The sequence below is a fragment of the Scyliorhinus torazame genome, chromosome 5 (genome assembly GCF_047496885.1).
Source record: "Scyliorhinus torazame isolate Kashiwa2021f chromosome 5, sScyTor2.1, whole genome shotgun sequence".
In the NCBI taxonomy this organism is placed as follows: domain Eukaryota; kingdom Metazoa; phylum Chordata; class Chondrichthyes; order Carcharhiniformes; family Scyliorhinidae; genus Scyliorhinus; species Scyliorhinus torazame.
The window spans coordinates 302,101,999-302,123,776 of record NC_092711.1 but is presented as its reverse complement, the minus strand read 5'-3'; the positions used below and the strand labels follow the sequence as shown (position 1 = coordinate 302,123,776).

Below are 21,778 nucleotides of genomic sequence, written 5' to 3'. Positions count from 1 at the left end.
AATTAATGCCAAACAGCAATTCTTATTTCATACCATCAAGTGAGAGAGCTACCGGTGTACTATAGAGACCTGGTACAATAGGCTGCACGAGCTGGTTCGTTATGCTTTGCAGATCAATTGCCCTCCTCACAGTACCTAACCAATTACAGCCAGTCCCTATACCTACTGCCCATGTTCTAAAGCTCAGTCACAACTTTTAAAACCTTTTTGATATAAAGGGGGCGGAGACTAAAACTAGGGGCCACAGGCACAAATAAATCCAACGGGGAATTCAGAATAAATGTTTGTATCTGGAAAGTGGTTAGAATGTGGAACCGATTACCACAAAAATCAATTGAAGGGAAGAGCACGAATGCCCTTAGGGGAAGCTGGATAGGTGCCTGAGGAAGGGAGGAATAGAAGGATATTCTGATAGGGGTAGATGAAGAAGCTGTGGGGTCAGGCTCAAGTGGAACATAAACTGGTTGGGCCAAATGGTCTGTATCTGAGCTGTACTATGTACTTACATTTGCTGTGTCACACTCCACCTCATTTCTGTTCTTGGTATTTTCATTAAACATCTACCAGGTCAGTTGCAGCACATCCTGGCCAGTTCTTTCTAGCTGCCGCCCAATGAAGGTCAGTTATGCTGTCCTACTACCTGCTTATCTGTGATAGTAACCATTAATTAAATTACCAATGTTTCCTGTCACGTTATGAAGATTCATTAATCAATCCTATTGATTAACTGCCATGCTACAAGGAATATATCAGTCTTATTTGCTTACTTGCGATGAGTGTTACAGTCATTTATTTTTACCTACCAAGTCATGGAGGTCATTCAATCATTTACCCACTATTATATCATGGATGTTTGTTACAGCCAGTGCATTAGCTGCTCACAAGGCATTGTGAATCAATCACAGTCCAACCAGCTCGTTTACATTGTAACCTTGTCGTGTGTGTGGTGCAACTATCATTTGCAGTCGGTTCCATATCATCCCTCACTTTCTAAGGTCACTGGTCTCTGGGGTGAAGTCCCAGAGGTTGCTGCTGCCCATGAATCATGGCCCAATGGAGTAATTTTGAATTGTTAATTATGTTATGGATGAAAAGCATTTCCACTACACATCAGTGCTGTTAAAACAATGAACTATAGTAACTTTTCTGCTTGCTTGCAGGGACGGTGATAAGCATATTATCTGCCAATTGTACCACCATTACAGGCCCACCTATTGTGTTATATTTATCAGGGGAGGATGATCTGTCCCAATTGTTACATAACATGCCATGATTGGCCATAATTGTTCATATTAATTGTTCCTTAGCCCCGCTGTGCAGGAAGGCGAGTGACTCTATCGTGTGTGCATAAACATTTGATCCTATATTTATGAACACAATTTCTAATACACCAAAGTTGTATTGAAAAACATCTATGAATGTAAAAGATGTTATTCTGGGACTATTTGAACAGAATATAATTATTAATCCATCTTAATGAACAGCATCGAGTATTACAAAGCTACAGAGTAAATAATTGGCAACTGAAGAAAACAAATTGAGGAAACAACATACTTCCAAAATTAAATGAATGGTCAAACTTGGATCGGTGAGCAGGTGGAACCTTTGTGAATGAGTAAGGCCATTTAGTTTATCCAGGATGCTAATTCATAAGCAAGCCATTAGCAATGTGTTTCACAGTCAATCCTAGATCCCACTCATCAGGATGAAGATTTAAAAGTTAGTTATTCGTACATCTTGTGCAGTATCTTAAGCTGACATTACTTTAGCACCCTATACCAGCAAACTGTTACACTCGCTTGAAGAATACGTGTCATACAAATTTAACTGTATTGGGTGATGTGGAATTAAGTTTCTTGTAGTTGCAATTTATTTTGTTTTTCTCTTGTCACCTCTAGTGCTGGTTCCCAGGTTCAACTGTAAATAATTTTAGGTTTTCACGGTATGAAATTTGTTTGTTGTTTTTAAAGACTAAAATAACATCGCTTTCTCAGTCCAATATTTTCTAGAATGTATACTATCCAAGATTCCAACTGTGTTTTTATAGCATGTTGATTTAGACCCAGGTATCATCCTTGTTCCGTTCCTTTGTGCTGACTGAAGTTCATCGTAAGGTAAGTTCACCACAACTGGATGCAACATTTCAAGTGCATTCCTTTAATGCATTTTAATGCTCTGCTTTGTTATCGCTATCTTATACCATTTGAACACTTTACATAACTTTGCAACAAGAATGTATAAAGCTTTAATATGCTACTCTTTTGTGTAATCATGATGTGCATTGTACCCACTTTATGAAACATTTCCATTCTAGTACTTTAACTCTGTATGTTGGTCACTTTGTACATCGTTTTTCATGTTATCTGTATGTTGTAGGTGTACAGATAATGTCCAAGGTGACATTCAATTACAACATTCAAAATTAAGATTCAGATCAATAGGTTTTTATTGGGTGCGAATATGAAGAATAAATGAAATTGAGCTTGGTTCAGTCAGGATTTAATTGAAGCTTCAAGGGGCTGAATGGCCCACTGCTTCTATGTCATCATTTCCCCTTTTATTTTGCCCTCCTTCTTGCTACCTTGTCTGGTCTAATCTCTTTCAACTTTCCTCTCCTTTTCTCTTTTACATTATACCTCGACTTTCCGTATTAGCTTCGACTCTTACTTGCAAGTATTTTACTCCCAGTTCTGTTTACGGATGGGCTGTCCCATAATAAAGTTAATTCCTGTCCATAGTTGGTTTCCAAGCACCTTGAATCTGAATCTTCCCTTCTACACCATATCTCGAGCCACATGTTAAGTTCTCCTAATCTGGTGTTTCTGTACTGGCAAGCTCGTGGTATTAGTGTTAAGCTTGTCCATTGCTGGGTCAGGAAAATAGTTGCCAACTCTGGATTGGATGTATTCCTGACTGTTTCAGTGCATGAACTCACACTTTCAATATCCTGCTGAACAGTTTCTTTCCTTCCATAGCTACCTAGTTACAAAGAATAAAGACATATGCTCAAAGTAAATGGAAATAAAAACATTTTCATGCCCCCATGGTTTTTCTCTTGGGTTGCTTGCAGCAGTGCCCAGAAGATTCATCTTTCATTCCTGGAGGCTCCAGGACAAGCCTGGAGGGTTGGCAACTCTACCCCATAAAGTTACATGAAGTTTGAAACATGTCACCGTTGCACTGTGAAGTAATAATGACACAGTGGTTAGCACTGGGACTGTGGCGCTGAGGACCCGGGTTCGAATCCCGGCCCTGGGTCTCTGTCCGTGTGGAGTTTGCACATTATCCCCATGTCTGCGTGGGTTTCATCCCCACAACCTAAAGATGTGCAGGTTAGGTGGATTGGCCACGCTAAATTGGCCCTTAATTGGAAAAGAAATAATTGGGTACTCTAAATTTAAATAAACAAAAACAAAAAATGACACGTGACCTAGAAGAGAGTGGTCATTTGCAGAAATATCTTTCACCATGGTTATGGGGCAACAAAGCGTGAAAGTTGAATCGTGACAGATAGAACAATGTCTTTTTAAATTGTTTGTCAGGTTTTCTAGAAATGTGGTTTTGTGCACAAGAGGAGCATGGAAGCATAATTCAGCTTTGAAATCCTGACCAGCAAAACAATGATCAGTTTTTCCACAGAGTATTCTCCAACAAACTAATGTGTATATATATATATATATAAAATAGTCCAATTTTGGGATTCCTTATAACAATTCTGCTTTAATTAATTCAAAGGTTGTCAAGAGCTGAAAATAGCTCAACTTAGGGTTTTCTCCTTTCAGTGACCTCCACCCCCCCACTGGAGTTCACAACTTTGGACTAGAGCAAAACCACATGGTGATGGGATATTTTCACACATTGGCCAAATTGTTGTTAAACCCTAGGTGTGTGTCAGAAAGGTCATTCTCATTCTGTCACTCCTTAAACCCTCACCTGTCTCTCTCTGCCTTGTGTATGCCCCACTGCTTTTAAAATCCTTATCTAGATCACTAGTCCAGTGAGGCTTGCTATCTCCAATGTGCTGCCTATTGTCCTCTAACCTCCTCAAAGTGCATCTCACCCAACAATCTAGAGCTGGCAGCCTCCTTTGTTCAAATGTCTGCCATGCCTCCTGCCCTCTACACTCCCCTTGCTCTCCATGCGGCTTTTACAGCACTCCTCATTGTTTACAAATCCCGGTATAGCCAACCTATTTCAGTGAATTTCCAAGGTATGTTCCTGAATGGACCCTCTGCTCTTTGTTTCCTACACCTCTCACTCAACCATCGATAACTGTTGTCAACTCGCTCTCTTCCTCCAAAAGCCCCCTTAACTCTTCAATTATATTTTTATCTTGTACCCTTCACTTCCCCCTTTTGTTCCATGCGTGCTCCCCTGTGAAATGCTTGGAGACTTTGCTTGTGAGGAACACATTTGGAATGAATCTTGTTTTCCCAATCACGATCAAAGTTCTCTGCTTTAGTTCATTGGATTTTGATAGTTTCTCATCTTATTTCCTGATCATTTTATCTTTACGTTTCTGATTTTTATTAAAACTGCAATTCCCCTCAAAAAAGGCTTTGGCTCCTGTTGCTAACTTTTGGTTGGTTCAATTGGCTCTGTTTTATAACCTTTGCTCTAGAGTCACCAGGTATCTTTATGATACCGCCACGAGGTTCAAGTCCAAGTAATGATCAATAACTCAACACACCAATTAGCAAGATTCGAATCAAAGCACATTTATTATACACAGTGAATCACTACCTCTGCATAAACTCTACTTTCTAGGCTATTTCTATAACTAACAGGCCTATACTTAGCTTCGGACTGGCCCACCAGGTCAGGGGAACAAATGGCCTTTCGCTCAGGTCCTGAGTCAGCGGGATTCAAAGCTGGTACGGACTGGTAGCTAGGAGCGCCTATCTCGTAGCGAGCGTTGACTTGAGACTTACTTGCTTGGAGGCCGCTGGACAGTTCACTCTCAGGGGTTGCTTATCGTTGCTGAGTGACCCTGTCAAGAAGGACGATTTGAACTTGGGGGCTTTACTTTATAGTCCCCAGGGGCTTCCCGCCCTTCGGGGCGGACCCCGTACCTGGTTTCAAGTGATTGGACTTTGTTCCAATCACTTGGTTCGATTTCTCCAATGCTGGAGCGGTTCCTTGATCGTTGGGCGGTCTTCAAGTGTCCGTTAACCTCTTTTGTGTTGGCTCCTGCTGGCGCCGAGGAGTCTGGCTTGGCTTTGTTTACCTTAAAATGTTTTGATTGCTCCCGGGGATCGCTCATTAATATGTAGATGGCTGCTACATTACTATGCAGATGGCTGCTGGTTTCAGTGCTGTCTGGCTCCTTACAGGTCTTAATACACATGATTTCTGTATTTGCTAGTCTTTGCCTGTGTTGCCTGAATTTCCCTTCAGCCTTTGCGGTTCTCCATTTTAAGTGGGGAAGTGGCCAACTCAGGAGGCTACACTCCTTGAGTTCTTTTGAAAAAACCTTTATTACAAATGTTCATGTTAAACAAAAGCACCCAAAACAAAAATACACACTATAAGAGACAAACAAGCAAAAACACTTTAACCCAAAAAACTAAACTAAACTTCCTAACAGCAGACGGGGGCTAGCTCCTTAAAATGAATTCTCTGCCGTCTTAGGTAGAACCCTTCCACCGACCCTCTAATGGTGGACTTAACCTTCTCCAAATATGGAAAAGACATGAGGTCACCCAACCAAGCCAAGGCACGGGGCGGAGTAGGTAGGAGACCTCCACCCAAGCAGAACTCGTCTCTGGGCTATCAAGAGGCGAAGGCGAGGACATCCTTCATCACCATCGGCTGAAGCACCGACGAGTCTGACACCCCAAATATGGCCACCAGTGGACATGGATCCAAATCTACATTGAGTATCTCCGACATGGTGTTAAAGAAAGAGACACAAAAGCTTACTGACTTGGGACAAGACATGTGTGTGGTTAGCCAGCTGCCAAGTGTAGCACTCATCTTTGCTTTAGTCAGATACGCCCTGTACACAATCTTGAATTAGATCAAATTTAGTCGAGCACATGAAGATGTGGAGTTGACCCTGTGAAGTACCTCACTTCATACAGCACCATCCAAGAATGGGGCCCAATTCACCCTCCCATTTCATCCTCACCTCATTCAACAGAGTTGACGCCGCTTAGAGGATATGGCTATATAGGCCCAACGCAGTCCCCCATCTGACCCGGCTAAAGACAAAATTCTCTTCAACAGGGAAGAGGGCGGTGCTGAGGGAGAGGAGGGGAAAGCCTTGCACAAACAAAATCACGATCGGAAAATACCTGAAAAGAACTGGAACCAGGCAAGTTGGAATTTCTCTGCTAACTCCTGAAAACTAGCAAACCTCCCATCACAAACAGGTCTCCAAGCCTCGCCAGACTCTTCCCCTCCAATAACTTAAGCGTCGAATCCAAACTCGCTGGCAGAAAAGGGTGATTGTTGCAGATGGGGGCTAGCGAAGACAGGGAACAGAGCTTGAAATGCTGCCTGAACTGTTAACAAATTCCCAGGGTGGACACCACCACTGAATTCAGGGAAAATGTCACCAGAGAGAAAGGCAGTAAGTATTGCGCAAAGACTAGAAACAGTGCAGAAACTCACTTCCATGTGTCCCCAGATGAACCAGGATCGCTGAACCACAACAAAATTAGCTGAATATTGGCTGCCCAATAGTAAACAATAAATTGTGTAGGGCCAAGCCCCCGATTGTCTGTCGCTTTGGAGAAAAGCCCCACGGACCCTTGGATTCTTACCTGCCCAAATAAAAGAGGATATTAATTTGTTGACTTTAACAAAAAAGGACTTGGCGAGAAAAATGGGAGGCATTGAAAAATAAATAAAAATATCGGGAGCACATTCAATGTAATAGTTTGAATCTCACGCGCCAAGGAAAGGGGGAGATTATCCCACCTCTGCAAGTCTGACTCGTGTACTTTAATTTATGAAGCGAGGCCCAATTGTGGGCTACCCAATCACCAGATAATAAAAGCTCGTCTTGGCAAAGCGAAAGGGTAACATCCCCAATTGGGCTCACGTCCCCAAAAGGGTTGACCAGAAAACATTCACTCTCCAAGTTCAATTTATAACCAGAGAAATAGCCAAAAATACTAAGTAGCTTCATTATCTCATCCATGGAGGGTACTAGGTCCGTAATCGTGAGAAGTAGGTCGTCCGTGACACCTGATGCTGCACCCCTCCCGATTTACCCCACTCCACTTAATAGAGGACCTCAGCACTATAGCGAGCTGTTTTAATGCCAAAGCAAACAGGAGGGGAGACAGTAGACAACTTGTCTTGTGGCCCAATTCAATGAAAATAACCAGAGTTAGTTATCATAACAAACAGAACAGAATCTCACATAGAACTAAGCCCCAAATCTAAGCTCTAACTGTAAAAATTCAATCCCAACAAGAAAATGAAAGAACAAACATGGAACCCCAACAATTCAACATGCCCGTCCCTGATACCCAAAACTTCAATCACGTCGCACCCAACACGTGTTTCTTAACAAAGCCTCCACCTCTCCCGGCGCAATAACTAGATCTTTCCATCAGAAGTCACTGGGCTGAGCCGGGTATTTTGGTACAGGACGGCCTTGGTTCTATTGAATACAGCCCCCTTCTTCGCCAGCTCCGTTCCCACATCGGGGCAGCACCTGATGGCGTGGCCTTCCCATTTAAAGTCTCGATGCTCCTTCGCCCATCTCCGAACCCGCTCTTTCTCTTTGAAGCCATGAAACTTCACTATTACCGTACGCAGTGGATCCTCAGGACAAGGCCACTGCCGGATTGTACGGCGGACTCGGTCCAACTCAGGAGGGGATGTGAATCCACCCTCCCCCACCATCATACCGAGCGAACGTATGGGCTGGTTTAGCACAGGGGTAAATCGCTGGCTTTGAAAGCAGACCAAGGCAGACCAGCAGCACGGTTCAATTCCTGTACCAGCCTCCCCGAACAGGCGCCAGAATGTGGCGACTAGGGGCTTTTCACAGTAACTTCATTTGAAGCCTACTTGTGACAATAAGCGATTTTCATTTCATTTCAGTACTCTGGGCATTGGGCCTTCCATCTCCTCCGGCAGCCCCACAATTCGAATGTTTTGCCTCCTGGACCAATTTTCTGAATCATTCACCTTGGCAGTCAATGACTTGTTTGCTTTGACCACCAAAGACATCTCCGTTTCCAGTGAGGCTCGAAAGGGCCACTTCCATATCTTTTATCCTAGCTCCATGGGCTTTCATGATTTCATTGGTCTTCTCCAGAGTCGCTTGATTTCCAGATGTCCTCCGACACAATGTGCCCGTGTTTACCAAATTCCTTCACCAAGGTACTAGAAGGCACCTTGGCTGTTAGTGGAGTAACTGGAGCCCCAGAGGCTGTCTCTGCCAATTTATCTGCTGACAAACTCGGAGAGGTCTCCGACTCCATCGATGAACTCTGCTGTCCACCTTCCTTCATCTGACTTTTCTGTGCATTTCAATCATACAGGAGCCTCGTCCCATTAATTATGTGGGTTTTTGAAAGAAAATACCCTCGAAACTGAGAGAAATGGGCTAAAAATGCAGTATTCTATCGGGAGCCCGTCGCGCACATCTTCCCCCTTCATTACCCCATCGGACGTCCCAGCTCCTCGTGAGTTCTAATCACTCTCTGCTATCTTATCAGTGTGACAACCAGCCATATGGAAGCCTTGGTAATTTGTGTGGACAAGCTATTTGATGATAAAGAATGGATCACAGACGAGACAAATCCCGTGATTTTAATTATTTCGCTAAATGCAACAAAGTTCTCACAGCTTAACAGATGTAACAAATGCTTACAGTGCTTGTTGGCTAAACATGATGCTATTACCATTGTGAGAGCAGAGGACTCCAATTCTGACTGGGAAAACAATGTTCATTCCTGTAGCACTCCTCGCCTGCCACCACCTGCTATATCTGCCCAGCATTTAGCACCCAGATTTACCAATATTCCTGTTACAGGAATATTATTCCCTATATTATTCAGATGAGGATAGTGATAGTTTTAAGCATTAAATAACCAGCTCTGCTTGTTCCAGTTGGGCACCATTAGTTCATCACCATCTATTGGTACTGTGCACTGCTCTATTAGTGGCATCACTGGAGGCAGTGGAGAAATGAGGGACAATGCTCACTTCCATTCTCTCTCCCCCTACCGCCATAACCCCTGAAATGATTTTGGTTCCCCCCCCTCTGGCTTCAAGTAATAATGGGAATGCTCGGGTGACCTTCTAGATAGTTGGACCTCACGCGTCACGCTATGCAAAATAAGTCAAAATTAACAATATTGAGCCACATTCCTTCAAACTGTGTCTTCTTGCATTTCCAGCTGGTTGTCTACAATATTCTGTGATAAAGAACCACATGCAATGCCTCCGTCTTCAAAGCCATTAATGGAGGCGGGAAGGGCGCAGTGGCTGCACATCAGCCTTAACCTCTATATCAGCAGCATGGACTGGCCATAACTCTTCCTGCCATATATCTGCACTAAGACAGCCTATGTCCACCTATCTGCACTAAAACAGCCTATTTCCACCTCTGACTCCACCCTTCTCTGCTCATCTGCTGATGAAAGTCGTTGAAGCGATTGTTACCTCTGGACTTAACTACTCCAATGCAATACCTGGATGACCTCCCCTATTCTACCCTATGTAAACTTGAGGTCACCCAAAACTCTTGTCCATGTCTTAGCTCGCACCGAATCCCATCATCTTTCACCCCTGGGCTTGCTGACTTACATTTGCTCCACTCAATGTCTTGATTTTAAAATTCTCATCCTGTTTTCACATCTCTTCATTGGTTTGCCCGTCCATATCTCTAATCTCCTCCAGCCCCAAAACACTCCCAAGATTATTGTGCTCGTTAAATGCTGGCCTCTTTTGAGCATTCCCACTTTTGTTGTTCGACTATTGGTGGCCATGGCTTGGGATACTCTGCTTACCCTTGTGCCCATTTACCTCACGTTCTTTCTTTAAGACGCTCCTTAAAACCTACCTCTCGGACCAAGCTGTGGGTCATCTGACCTAATATTTCCATACGTGGCTCAGTGTCATATTTTGTTTTATAACGCTCATGTGCAGTGCCTTGGGATGTTTGATTACATACTTCTACAAGTTGTTGCTGAGACACCTGTTGGATACATTGGAAACTCCTAACGACTGTTTTTCATTATATCTGCCACTTGCACTGCTGTGCCACTGTCAAGGACAGTCATTTTTCATTGTACTTCACAGACCCAATAAAGTAGCAATAGTCTATGTGCAACCCAATGACTAGCTGTTCCTGACATTCTTATAGTTGAAAGGCCTGCTTCAATAATCTCAGAGGACTGCTTTCCAAGTCGGAGCTAAATGAAGCTATCTCATGACCCTAAGTTAGCCGTACAGATGTAATGCGCATTCTTTTCAACTTGTAAGTTGAAATCTCTGCCCTGAAACACTGCACATTGTGGATCCAGTTTCAACTCAGCAAATTGGGGAGACCAATTAACCTCATTCAATTTGACAGTTGCTCCAAGGATACTCTTGCATTTCCTGCTAGAAATAGTTTTGTTTGAACAAGAGATTTTTCTAAATTGAATTTAGAATATTGCTTTCACTTTATGGATATCAGTAGAGGTGCGCATTCTACCAGATCACTTTATTAAATATAATGGCTATTTATTTCACATGGCCTCAGGAACATAGGAACAGGAGTAGGCCATTTAGCTCCTCTGACCTGTTGTCATACAATGAGATCATGGCTGATATGACGCCTAACATTACATACCCACCCTTGCTCTACCCTTTAAACCCTTCGTTAACAAAAATCTATCAATCTCAGTTTTACAATTTATTGATCGAGACATCTCTTCACTTCACTCTCTCAAAAAGCCAAGATATCCTTCCTAAGGTGTGGTGCCGAGAACTGTTCCCAGTACTCCAGGTATGGCCTGACCTGGGCTTTGAATGGCTGAAGAATGGCTTCGACCCGCTTATTCAAAATGAAGGGAAGATTTCCGAGCAAAGATATTGGGGACAAAAAAGGATAGCCTTTACAGCCTTTTCTAATTGGAGGGCTGTGACCAGTGGTGTTCCACAGGGATCAGTGCTGGGACCTTTGCTGTTTGTGGTATATATAAATGATTTGGAGGAAAATGTAACTGGTCTGATTAGTAAGTTTGCAGACGACACAAAGGTTGGTGGAATTGCGGATGGCGATGAGGACTGTCAGAGGATACAGCAGGATTTAGATTGTTTGGAGACTTGGGCGGAGAGATGACAGATGGAGTTTAATCCGGACAAATGTGAGGTAATGCATTTTGGAAGGTCTAATGCAGGTAGGGAATATACAGTGAATGGTAGAACCCTCAAGAGTATTGAAAGCCAGCGAGATCTGGGAGTACAGGTCCACAGGTCACTGAAAGGGGCAACACAGGTGGAGAAGGTAGTCAAGAAGGCATACGGCATGCTTGCCTTCATTGGCCGGGGCATTGAGTATAAGAATTGGCAAGTCATGTTGCAGCTGTATAGAACTTTAGTTAGGCCACACTTGGAGTATGGTGTTCAATTCTGGTCGCCACACTACCAGAAGGATGTGGAGGCTTTAGAGAGGGTGCAGAAGAGATTTACCAGAATGTTGCCTGGTATGGAGGGCATTAGCTATGAGGAGCGGTTGAATAAACTCGGTTTATTCTCACTGGAACGAAGGAGGTTGAGGGGCGACCTGATAGAGGTCTACAAAATTATGAGGGGCATAGACAGAGTGGATAGTCAGAGGCTTTTCCCCGGGGTAGAGGGGTCAATTACTAGGGGGCATAGGTTTAAGGTGAGAGGGGCAAGGTTTAGAGTAGATGTACGAGGCAAGTTTTTTACACAGAGGGTAGTGGGTGCCTGGCGCTGTGAGGCAGCAGTGCTAACCACTGTGCTACGATGCCACCAAATATGTGCGAACACTTGTGGTGAATGCATTTTGCTACTGGGATGTCTGATGCGTATTACTTTTGGGTTAGCCTCTGTTGTTGAGTTGAGGATCCTGGTTATGTATTTTGTTCACTTTTCAATATGATACCACACAGTGTCCTCATCCAATCATTCGCTCAGGCCTGTAATTTTTTTAAAAATTCATTTACGGGGCATGGGAGTCGCTGACTAGGCCAGGTAAGGATGGCAGATTTCCATCAGTAAACCAGCTGGGTGTTCATGACAATCAACAATGGTTTCATGGTCGTCGTTAGACTTTTAATTCCAGTTTTAAAAAATATTAACATTTCACCATCTGCCGTGGTGGGATTTGAACGTCAGTCCCCAGATCTTGCCCTGGATTTCTGGATTACTAGTCCAGTGACAATACCACTACGCTAACACCTCGCCTGTAATAATATCTTGTGCAAAGGACCATTTTTACTTTCAGCTCAGGAGCAGTGGTGATATTTGGGTGAGCATTACCAAAGTATTAGTAACTGTCACCCACTGCGTGGATTCCTTCGAACGTCAAATCCAACCTTGATTCAGTGGTGTTAGGAGGATACCAAGGATTGAAGGCGCTATGAGGTAGGTAACCTTTTTTTTGTACAAAGCAATGGTTTTTAGTTTTAAGTTACACATTTTATTAAAATCCAGGTGATACAGCAAAACATATTGTAGTCTGCTGAATAATTTATAAATAACACTGTTACCAAGACATAATGCTAATTTTACATGATTATTTTTTTATCAATATACATTTCTCCCATATATTAGAATTGTACAGTAGATGTAAGTGGTCAAATACAATTCAACCAATGATCCAGGAAAAACTGTAACTTCGGTGAAATCCCGCCCACAGTCAATGGATGTTTGGCTGTCCCTCCGGATTTTCCACCTGTGACCCATCCCAAAAATCCCAGTTTCGTTGTTCGTTGCCCTTTGCACTAGGCATATTGAAATTCACTTCTTCTACAATCACTACAGCAAGTAGTCAAGAGATCTGCCTCCTGCAAATTATTCCACTATGCTTAGAGAATCGTCTTTCTCTAACTGTCGCAGAATCTAACAGAATTTAATGTACAGGGCCTGGGTTCGCACACTTTGTGGAGCTTTTCAGTTACTGGTAAGGTAAATTACCATAGAACTCCTATGAAAACTGAGTCCCCCCTGCCTAGCTTTCCAGAGCAATACATGTTGGAAACCAGATTAACTGGCAACAGCTTTTCTTGCAAGAAACCTAAATAGATTAACTTTTACCTAAGGTTTTGAAAAATAATTAGCTGCACACTAGATAACTTGCGTTCTGTTATTGTAAACCTAGCAAGCAGCAAGATTCTCAGGGATAACGTTGGCAAACAAAATAGAACATTAATTAAATTAATGATTTTTAAAAAAAAAATCTGTGCAAGTAAAATGGAATGATCCATTAAGACCTGTAGCTGCAACACAAAAGATTATTTTAATATAATCATAAAATAAGAAAGCTCAAATAGATGTTAGTAAACACCCAATTTCTTTTTTAAAGTAGGCTTCACGTTGCAGGAGTCTTTCATTCTTTCCCCAACCTCCTGATGAGTTTCCGTTCACCAATTTGTCTCCTCCATCTGTACTGCTGTTATACCTATCCAGTTGTGATATGTGGTTTTGCATCATGTGAATTGAGACAGAATTCCACATTACTCCTGTATCCAGGTACCATGCACCCTGTTTATGAAACCCAGAATTCTGGTGGCCTTTGTATGATTTTACCCACCTGCATTTGCACTTTCAAGGAATTATGCATTGACTTTTCCTCTCTCTCTCTCTGTTCCCCCCCACACCCTTCAGTGCACTTCCAATAAATGTCTATGTCTATATCTTGCCTTTCTCCCAGAATGTATTTATCTAAAATTGCACTCGGGCATTTTGTCTCCATCTTCCTGAAGCATTTTACTTTTTTTACAACCTTCCACTTTTCTGTTTTTGAGAGTGTGGGTTCATTTGACTTGCTTTTATCAGGATCAAAAGAGGACCAGGGTATTGACCACTTCCTTCCTTTTGGCAGTCCAAATAACATTTCCCCCACTAACTCCGTTTTCTGCTCCTAAACCAACTTTCTATGTTTGGACAAAGCAAACCATTTGCTGGGATGAATATACAGCTAGAAAAGGGGACGATTTGTCAACTGAGGTTACATGATGTGTTGGTCGGTTGATACTTGGGGGTAACTTATGTGTAGCCCTCGGCACCATGCTACAGATGTGATGTGCAAGTGTTAGATAAGAGTAATGAAGAATCAACCCAAGTGGGAGAATACTGTATAATGGGTGATGGTCACAAAAGCTCAATCCCATACCCTTGACAGAAAACAGTTTTAACGCTCAAGATATAAATGGCAACCTTTTTCCTGTAATAGTCCAAGAACTCCCACTGACACACGCTTTCCGTATGTGGCCATGAATAAGCTAAAGATCTGCCCTTAGCTCCACTCCCCAGGTGGTCAGTTTAAACTGGGTGAAACTCCCAGCAAAATTAGGTTACAAATTTCTGCCACTCCCGTTCCTCACATGTCAAACTATGAACTTCCTTCCTAACTGACTCCAGAAATTTCCAGCCTCATAATTTAGGGGCATTGAAAGTTGGCCCCTGTGAAAGAAAGAAGAGCAGAAGAATAATGTTCAATGCTGTCCCGGCTTTTAAAAAAAAACCTCGATCTTTCTCATGTTTTCTAACCACAACATGGCGAGTTTGATTCCCAACAATACTCAACAGTTGAACACACTTCCGAAATGAATGGTAAGGCTCTATAGTCACTCACTGGCATTACTTTGTCTCATTCTTGGATTATTATTCCTACCAACTGTTTATGGGATAGATGACGAATATTCATGGGGTTGTTAGCCATCCAAATGTCTCTGCAATTCCATCCTGTGCCTCACACCTTCAAAGCTCTGAGGGGTACGCTCCGCAGATCCTGTGAATTCTGCCACCCATCTCACAGCAATTCATAATACAAAAGTAACAATTCCCTTGTTTTGTATCAAATGGTGGTCAGGTTGCATGCTTTCAGAATTGTTTCCTGACCTTCAAACATACCCCAAAGCCATTTGTTATCCCATGGATATCATTAAATATTTCCTTGCCTTCCCTCAAAATGTTGGATGGTCAGCACGGAACGCCAGCACCAGCGAAGAATCTGATTTTGGGTTGCTTTGGTTGGGCTCTGTAAACAGCTGTTAGAGATTGTGCATTGATCGTGCGGCTTTAGGTGAAATTGGGAATCAGAATCATACTTGTTCCCAGGCTTAATAGTCCCCACACCTCTTCTCTTCTATAGACACTCACTCTTTGCTAGTGTTTGTCTTCTGTAGCTTGCCCATTGGGTCATTACACATGTGAATCACGAGCTTTACCTCGTTCTCATCCAACGCCTTCACACACTGACTTCCAGTCAGGTGAAATCAGTAATTGGAACCCTGGTTGATCTTCTCATTTCTTAATTCAAGGCCCTTCAGATTGGAAAGATCAATTAGAATACCCATATGTCTGCCAGCAGAGATCACCTGACTCCACTCAGAAAGAAGAACAAGCTTAAGAGAGCCCGTCTGGCTCTTGTTATGACCTGGCTTGCCATCAGTTCCTGATTTAAAATGGGTCTTTGCTGGTTTAGCACAGGATCTATTTCACAACGGCAGCAGTGAAACTTTTATCTCGACATTTATCCAAGAATATGCACATGATCTTCATAAAGAGCAATGCAGACTATCGGTAAAAAAGAACTGAAAGATAATGATAGACTACAGAGCTAAAATAGATAATTTGTTTTAAATTATATACCTATACAGCTTAATTGATAAATTAGCAACATAGCATTGGTGTAGACTATTCAGCCCCTCCAGTCTGTTCCACTATTTAATTAGATTGTGACTGATTTGACGCTGCTAATGGGTTTTTAGCTTTCTAAGTCTTTGTTCTTTTTTTAAATACACCTAAAGTATAGTGCATCATTTCCCAACAAACAAGGACTAACATACCCTTAATAAAAGGTAGCGGGATGATATGCTGATGTTTTGTTTTACAGAAGGGTTCCTCTCTACAAACTCATCATCGTGAATGAGTGAGTGAGAGTACGCACATGGAGATCGCAAAGTGATCTGCGTGGACAACGTCCTAGCAATGGAGGTCTTCAAAAAGTCTGTAGTGATGATGAAAATAAGGAGCGATCTACGGTGTGTAGGGTGGCGGCTTTTCATCCGGCGGAAAGTATGCCGGCGAGTAGCGAGGAGGAGTGTTTGGCGGCCACATATAACTTGAAGCAGACTGTGAGATAGACTGTGAATCATCAGATGGTGTGGAGGCTGAGAATATACTTGGATGCTGGGAAAGAGAAACAGTTAAATGTTAAATGCATTAGTTACACAGTCCACCCTAATGCCTATGACTTTTTTTCTTTACATGGTGTCTACCAGCAAATGTTCTCATGTTATTCAAACACATTTACAGAAATTATCAAGCACTTGTATCCATGATGCCTTACACTTTAACATGATTTAACACTTGTTTCAAAGACTAAAACCATAACATGGCAAGCTTCCAGCTTTTAATAAAAAAGATTTGCTGTTTGTTTTCAAAAAAACAAACAGCAAATCTTGCAAATACAATTTTATCGACAAAATTAGCAGTTGCTATCAAATGCAACAACAGACTGCAAAATAAGGTACTGTTTACTGGCTTTAAACTTTGTTACATTAATTCTTTCTTCTAAAAGAAAATATATTTTATTCCAAACACAATTGGTAATGTGCACATACCACGAGCAAATATAAACATGCTTCCTCCACCCGCTGGTGACAAACAGATCCTCAAGTAAGGACAGAAAGAGCCTCCATCTTACATAGGACCCATCTTCTGACCCCTGGAGAGTGAACTTGATCGTCTGCAGTTTTAAAATCCATACAAATCCCCCAGCCACGCTGAGACCCTGGCGGCATTGCCAACCTCCAACTCAGTAAGATTTGCCGCCAGGCAGTCTGAGTGGCGAAGGCCACTACATCGAACTCCCCCTCCCCTCCAGCAGATCTAAAACACCAAAAATCGCCACCGAAAGGCATGGTGACATCCTCACCCCCACTATTTCTGACAGAGTCTCGAAACCCACTGCCCAGGAAACTCCCAACTTTGTGCACATATGAGCATGGTTCGCCGGCCCCCTTCCACATCTCTCACATACATCCTCCACTTCCGGGGAAAACCCACTCATACGGGCCCCGAGTCATATTGGCCCTATGCACCACCTTGAACGGTGTAAGGCTCATCCTAGCACAGGATGAGGTCGAATTTATCCGGTGCATTATTTCATTCTGGGCCCCCCACCCAAGCTCGATCCCCAGGTCCTCCTCCCATTCCCACCTTAACTCCTTCACTGGCGCCTTCTCCATCTCCACAAACCACCCGGAAATGGCCCCATTCCCACCCTCCTCCCCGCCCAGCTCAACCTGAATTAACAACTTATCCAACAGCGTATACTTTGGCAGCTGAGGGAACGAGGGCTGCTCATTACATGCAAAATCCCGGACCTGAAAAGATCTGAATTAAGAAATAATCTTTTATTCCCACAAGTAGGCTTACATTAGCACTGCAATGAAGTTACTGTGCAACGCCCCTAGTCGCCACATTCCGGCGCCTGTTCGGGTACACAAAGGGACAATTCAGAATTCTCAGCTGAATTCTCACAATTCAGAATTCTACAGGAATTGAACCCGCGCTGCTGACCTTGTTCTGCATCACAAACCAGCTGTCTAGCCCACTGAGCTAAACCATTCACTCCCCCTTAGCAACTTGAATTGCCCTGCAATTCCTCTAGCCTCATGAACCTCCCCTCTATGAACATATCCCTAACCCGCTCCATCCCTTCCCTATACTAACTCATGTACTTCGCATCCATCCCTCCTGGTACAAACCTGTGGTTCCCACATATTGGGGCTAGTACTGACATACTTCCTATACCAAAGTGCCGCCTCAACTGATGCCATATTTTGAGAGATGACACAACGACCGGACTGCTAGTGTGCCTACCCAGAGAAAACGGGAGCTGGGCCGTCGCCACTGCTCAAGCTCATCCCCACACGAGGCCTCCTCCACTGGCACCTATTCTGAACTCCCTCTCTCTCAACCAACATCTCACGTTCTCCATGTTTGCCGCCCAATAATAGTACAACCAATTAGGGAGCGCCAACCCTCCCCCACTTGCCGCCCTCGCGGCATAAAGGTCATCCGAATCCTAGGTGCCCTGCTTGCCCAAACAAATTCTGCAATTAATTTATGCACCCTTGTGAAAAATGCCTCATGGAGGAATATTGGAAGGGACTGAAAAACAAATAAACACCTTGGCAAAACATTCATCTTCATGGTCTGTACCCTCCCCGCCAGAGACAGCAGCAGGGCATCCCACCTATTCCAATCCCCTTTGACCCCCTCTACCAGATTGACCAGATTCCATTTGTACATTGTGGCCCTGCCATGAGCCACTTGAATACTCAGAAACCTTATCCTAGCCAGCTTGAATGGCAGGGCTTCCAAATTCACACTCCTCCCCTGGGCATTCACCGGAAATACCTCACTGTTTGCCACGTTCAGTTTATACTCCGAAAATGAACTGAACTTCCCAGTAGGTCCATCATTCAACCCGTGCACTCAAGCGGGTTTGAAATGTATAACAATCCTTATCCAAAATGCTCCCTTCCTCCCCTTACTATGCCCTTCCACTGCCTTGAAGCCCATAGCGCAATCGCCAAGGGCTCAATAGCCAATGCAACGGGGACAGCTGGCATTCCTGCCTTGTTCCCCTATGCAACCTAAAATACCCCAAAGTCATCACGTTCATCCTTGCCGTCGGGGATGTATACAGCAACCGCACCCATGAAACAAACGTTGGTCTAAACCCAAACCTCCTCAGGAGCTCGAGCCGGTACCTCCATTCTCCCCCATTTTGCTGGAACATGGTGGACCTCCCCACCACAAAAATATCAATACGGGAGTATACCCAATGTACATGGGAGAAGAAGGAAGATGCCCTCTCTCCCAGATGTCTAAACCTCCACGGGTCCCTCCTCATCTGATCCATAAATACTCCCAGCTCCTTTGCCATCCCGGACCTGGCCTCTGACTTGGGGCTGGACCTATTCACCCTAAGGTCCAACACACAACTAAAATCGCCCCATATTATCAGCTGATGTGAATTCAAGTCCGGATGGACGCTACAAGCTTCTTAACAAAGTCCGCATTGTCCCAAATTGGGTGCATATACATTAACTAAAACAACTGACGGCCCTGCCGGGACCCCACTAACCATCCTCCCTGGATTCCACCCCCCCTCCCCCCCCCCCCACCCCCCCAATCCCCCAGATCTCCCTGGCCACCACAAATGTTAACGTGCTACTAAAAAGGATCACAACCCACTGCGACTCAGAGACATGGAAACCCAGTGCTGAAGCAATGTATATGGAACTTGTTACCGTTTAGATGGTAGTTTCTAACTACTGTGCACGGATTCAGCTACTGTAACTTGGGCGTTGTTCAAAAGGAGTATGAAAGTTAGCAGTACATGCTGTTGTGGTTCATTGCACAGGTAATCTTAAATTTCCCAGCCGTGACCAGGGGTTTCAAAGTTTGTGTTGCCTGTCCAGTGTCAGGGTTAAAGACATCTCCTGACAGCTGGCAGAAAAAGTGGGATTGGGAGGGGAAGGACTCATAAGTCATGGTCCAGCAACATAAGTAGAACTGGGAATGAAATCTAGCTGAGGGAATTTGATGAGTTCCTGTCTCCATTTTATGGGCAATGCCTATGGTGAACTCATCACAGAAGATTGGAAAGCAAAAGACGTTCCAGCCCGTAGCTGATGAAAGACCAGCTGGCAAAAATATTCTCATTTTACAGGTGAAAAAAGGTTTTTAGAATTGCTCTAGTCAAAGCTGATTGATGGGAACTTTCTCCGAGGCCACAAGACAAAAGGCAGGATTTTCTGGTTGATCCCACTGGCCTGATCCTCCGGTCACTGGCCAATGGCGGGCGCCCCCACCTCGCCAAAACATACCATGGCGGTGGTGGTGGGGGGGTGGAGAGAGAGAGAGAGAGAGAAATCCCGTCAATAGGAGCAGAAGCAGGCCCATCTAATCTGCTCTGCCATTCATTGAGACCATTACTGAACTGATGGGATAATTCTCAACTCCACTTACCCGTCTTATCCCCAAAACCCTTGACTTCCTCACTGATTAAAAATATCTCAGCTGTGACCATATTCCACCCCAGTCAGTTTGATGGAAGTCCGACAGTCAGTTGGTAACTTACCCATTAAGTCAGAAGTCGTACAAGTTGTAGAGCTTCTGGGATATCTGATTTGGTTTTCAATTTCTGGTTTTTTTCAACTTACAAGATACTGTGGGGCCTGGATAGAGTGGACGTGGAGAGGATGTTTCCACTTGTAGGAAACACTAGTATCAGAGGACACCATCCCAGACTAAAGGGACGATCCTTTAAAATGAGATGAGGAGGAAGTTCTTCAGCCAGAGGGTGGTGAATCTGTGGAACTCTTTGCCGCAGAAGGCTGTTGAGGCCAATTCACTGAGTGATTTTAAGTCAGAGATAGATAGGTTCTTGATTAATAAGGGGATCAGGGGTTATGGCGAGAAGGCAGGAGAATGGGGATGAGAAAATATCAGCCATGATTGAATGGTGGAGCAGACTCTTATAGAATCAGAGCTGGGTGCATTTTTCTACCAGCATTCAATTTTTCTGGAATTTGGTGTATTTCAGAACAGCATATTTGACTTATGTCCCAAATTGGCACCTTCTACGCCAGGACTTCAACTTGTTTTCACTGGAAATATTGCAATTTCAAACCCAGAATATCGTGTCAGGGCTAGACTTAAGAATAATCTTTATTCGTGTCACAAGTAGGCTAACATTAACTCTGCAATGAAGTCCCTGTGAAAATCCCCTAGTCACCACATTCCAGTGCTGCTCGGGTACACAGAGAGAGAATTTAGAATGTCCAAGTCATCTAACAGAACGTCTTTCGGGACTTGTGGGGGGGGGGGGGGGGGGGGGGGGGGAGGAACAGATGCACGCGGAGGAAACCCACGCCGACACAGGGAGAACGAGCAGACTCCACACACACTGTGACCCAAGCCGGGAATCGAACCTGGGACCCTGGAGCTGTGAGGCAACAGTGCTAACCACTGTGCTACCGTGCCGCCAATTCCAACTCATCAACCTGTGGAAAGGGACTGTTACCATTACACCAAAGTTAAACAACGGTATTGGAATCTTGGTTCAGGCTGCAATTCCTGCTCTGGAATTGGTACACTTTACACACACCCAATAATGGGCCCCAGGTTTCATTCACAGGAGGCTGGTGAGCCTTTCCCAGATGGCAATCCTTGAAGGGTGAGTCTCTCAGTTTAAAAAAATAATATTTTATTAAGGCATTTGCAAATCTTTATAACAGTAACAGAAACAATGACATCAACATGGTAGTATAAACATTTCCCCCCCCCAGCCCAATTTTCACGCGCCTCAATCATACAACAACAATCAGCGCCCCCCCCCCCCCCCCCCCCCCCCCCTTTGGAATACTGCATCTGCTGACATTTTAATTTTCCCCGAGAAAGTCGACGAACGGCTGCCATCTCCAGGAGAACCCTAACATTGACCCTCTTAAGGCAATCTTTATTTTCTCGAGACTGAGAAACCCAGCCATGTCAGTAACCCAGGTCTCTACACTCGGGGGCTTCGAGTCCCCCCACATTAGAAAGATCC

At 43.9% G+C, this 21,778-nt stretch overlaps 1 protein-coding gene across 3 annotated transcripts in view; it reads right to left on the bottom strand.

Moving 5' to 3' along the window:
• Positions 1 to 12,599: 12,599 nt before the first annotated feature.
• Positions 12,600 to 21,778, bottom strand: part of tmem255a (transmembrane protein 255A) — a 158,988-nt gene continuing 149,809 nt past the window's right edge. For all 3 annotated transcript variants that reach the window (XM_072505825.1, XM_072505826.1, XM_072505827.1), the window contains one exon: positions 12,600 to 16,338. In XM_072505825.1, the coding sequence (XP_072361926.1) occupies positions 16,186 to 16,338 (153 nt within the window). In that variant the 3' untranslated portion in view covers positions 12,600 to 16,185. The remainder of the gene's footprint in view (positions 16,339 to 21,778) is intronic.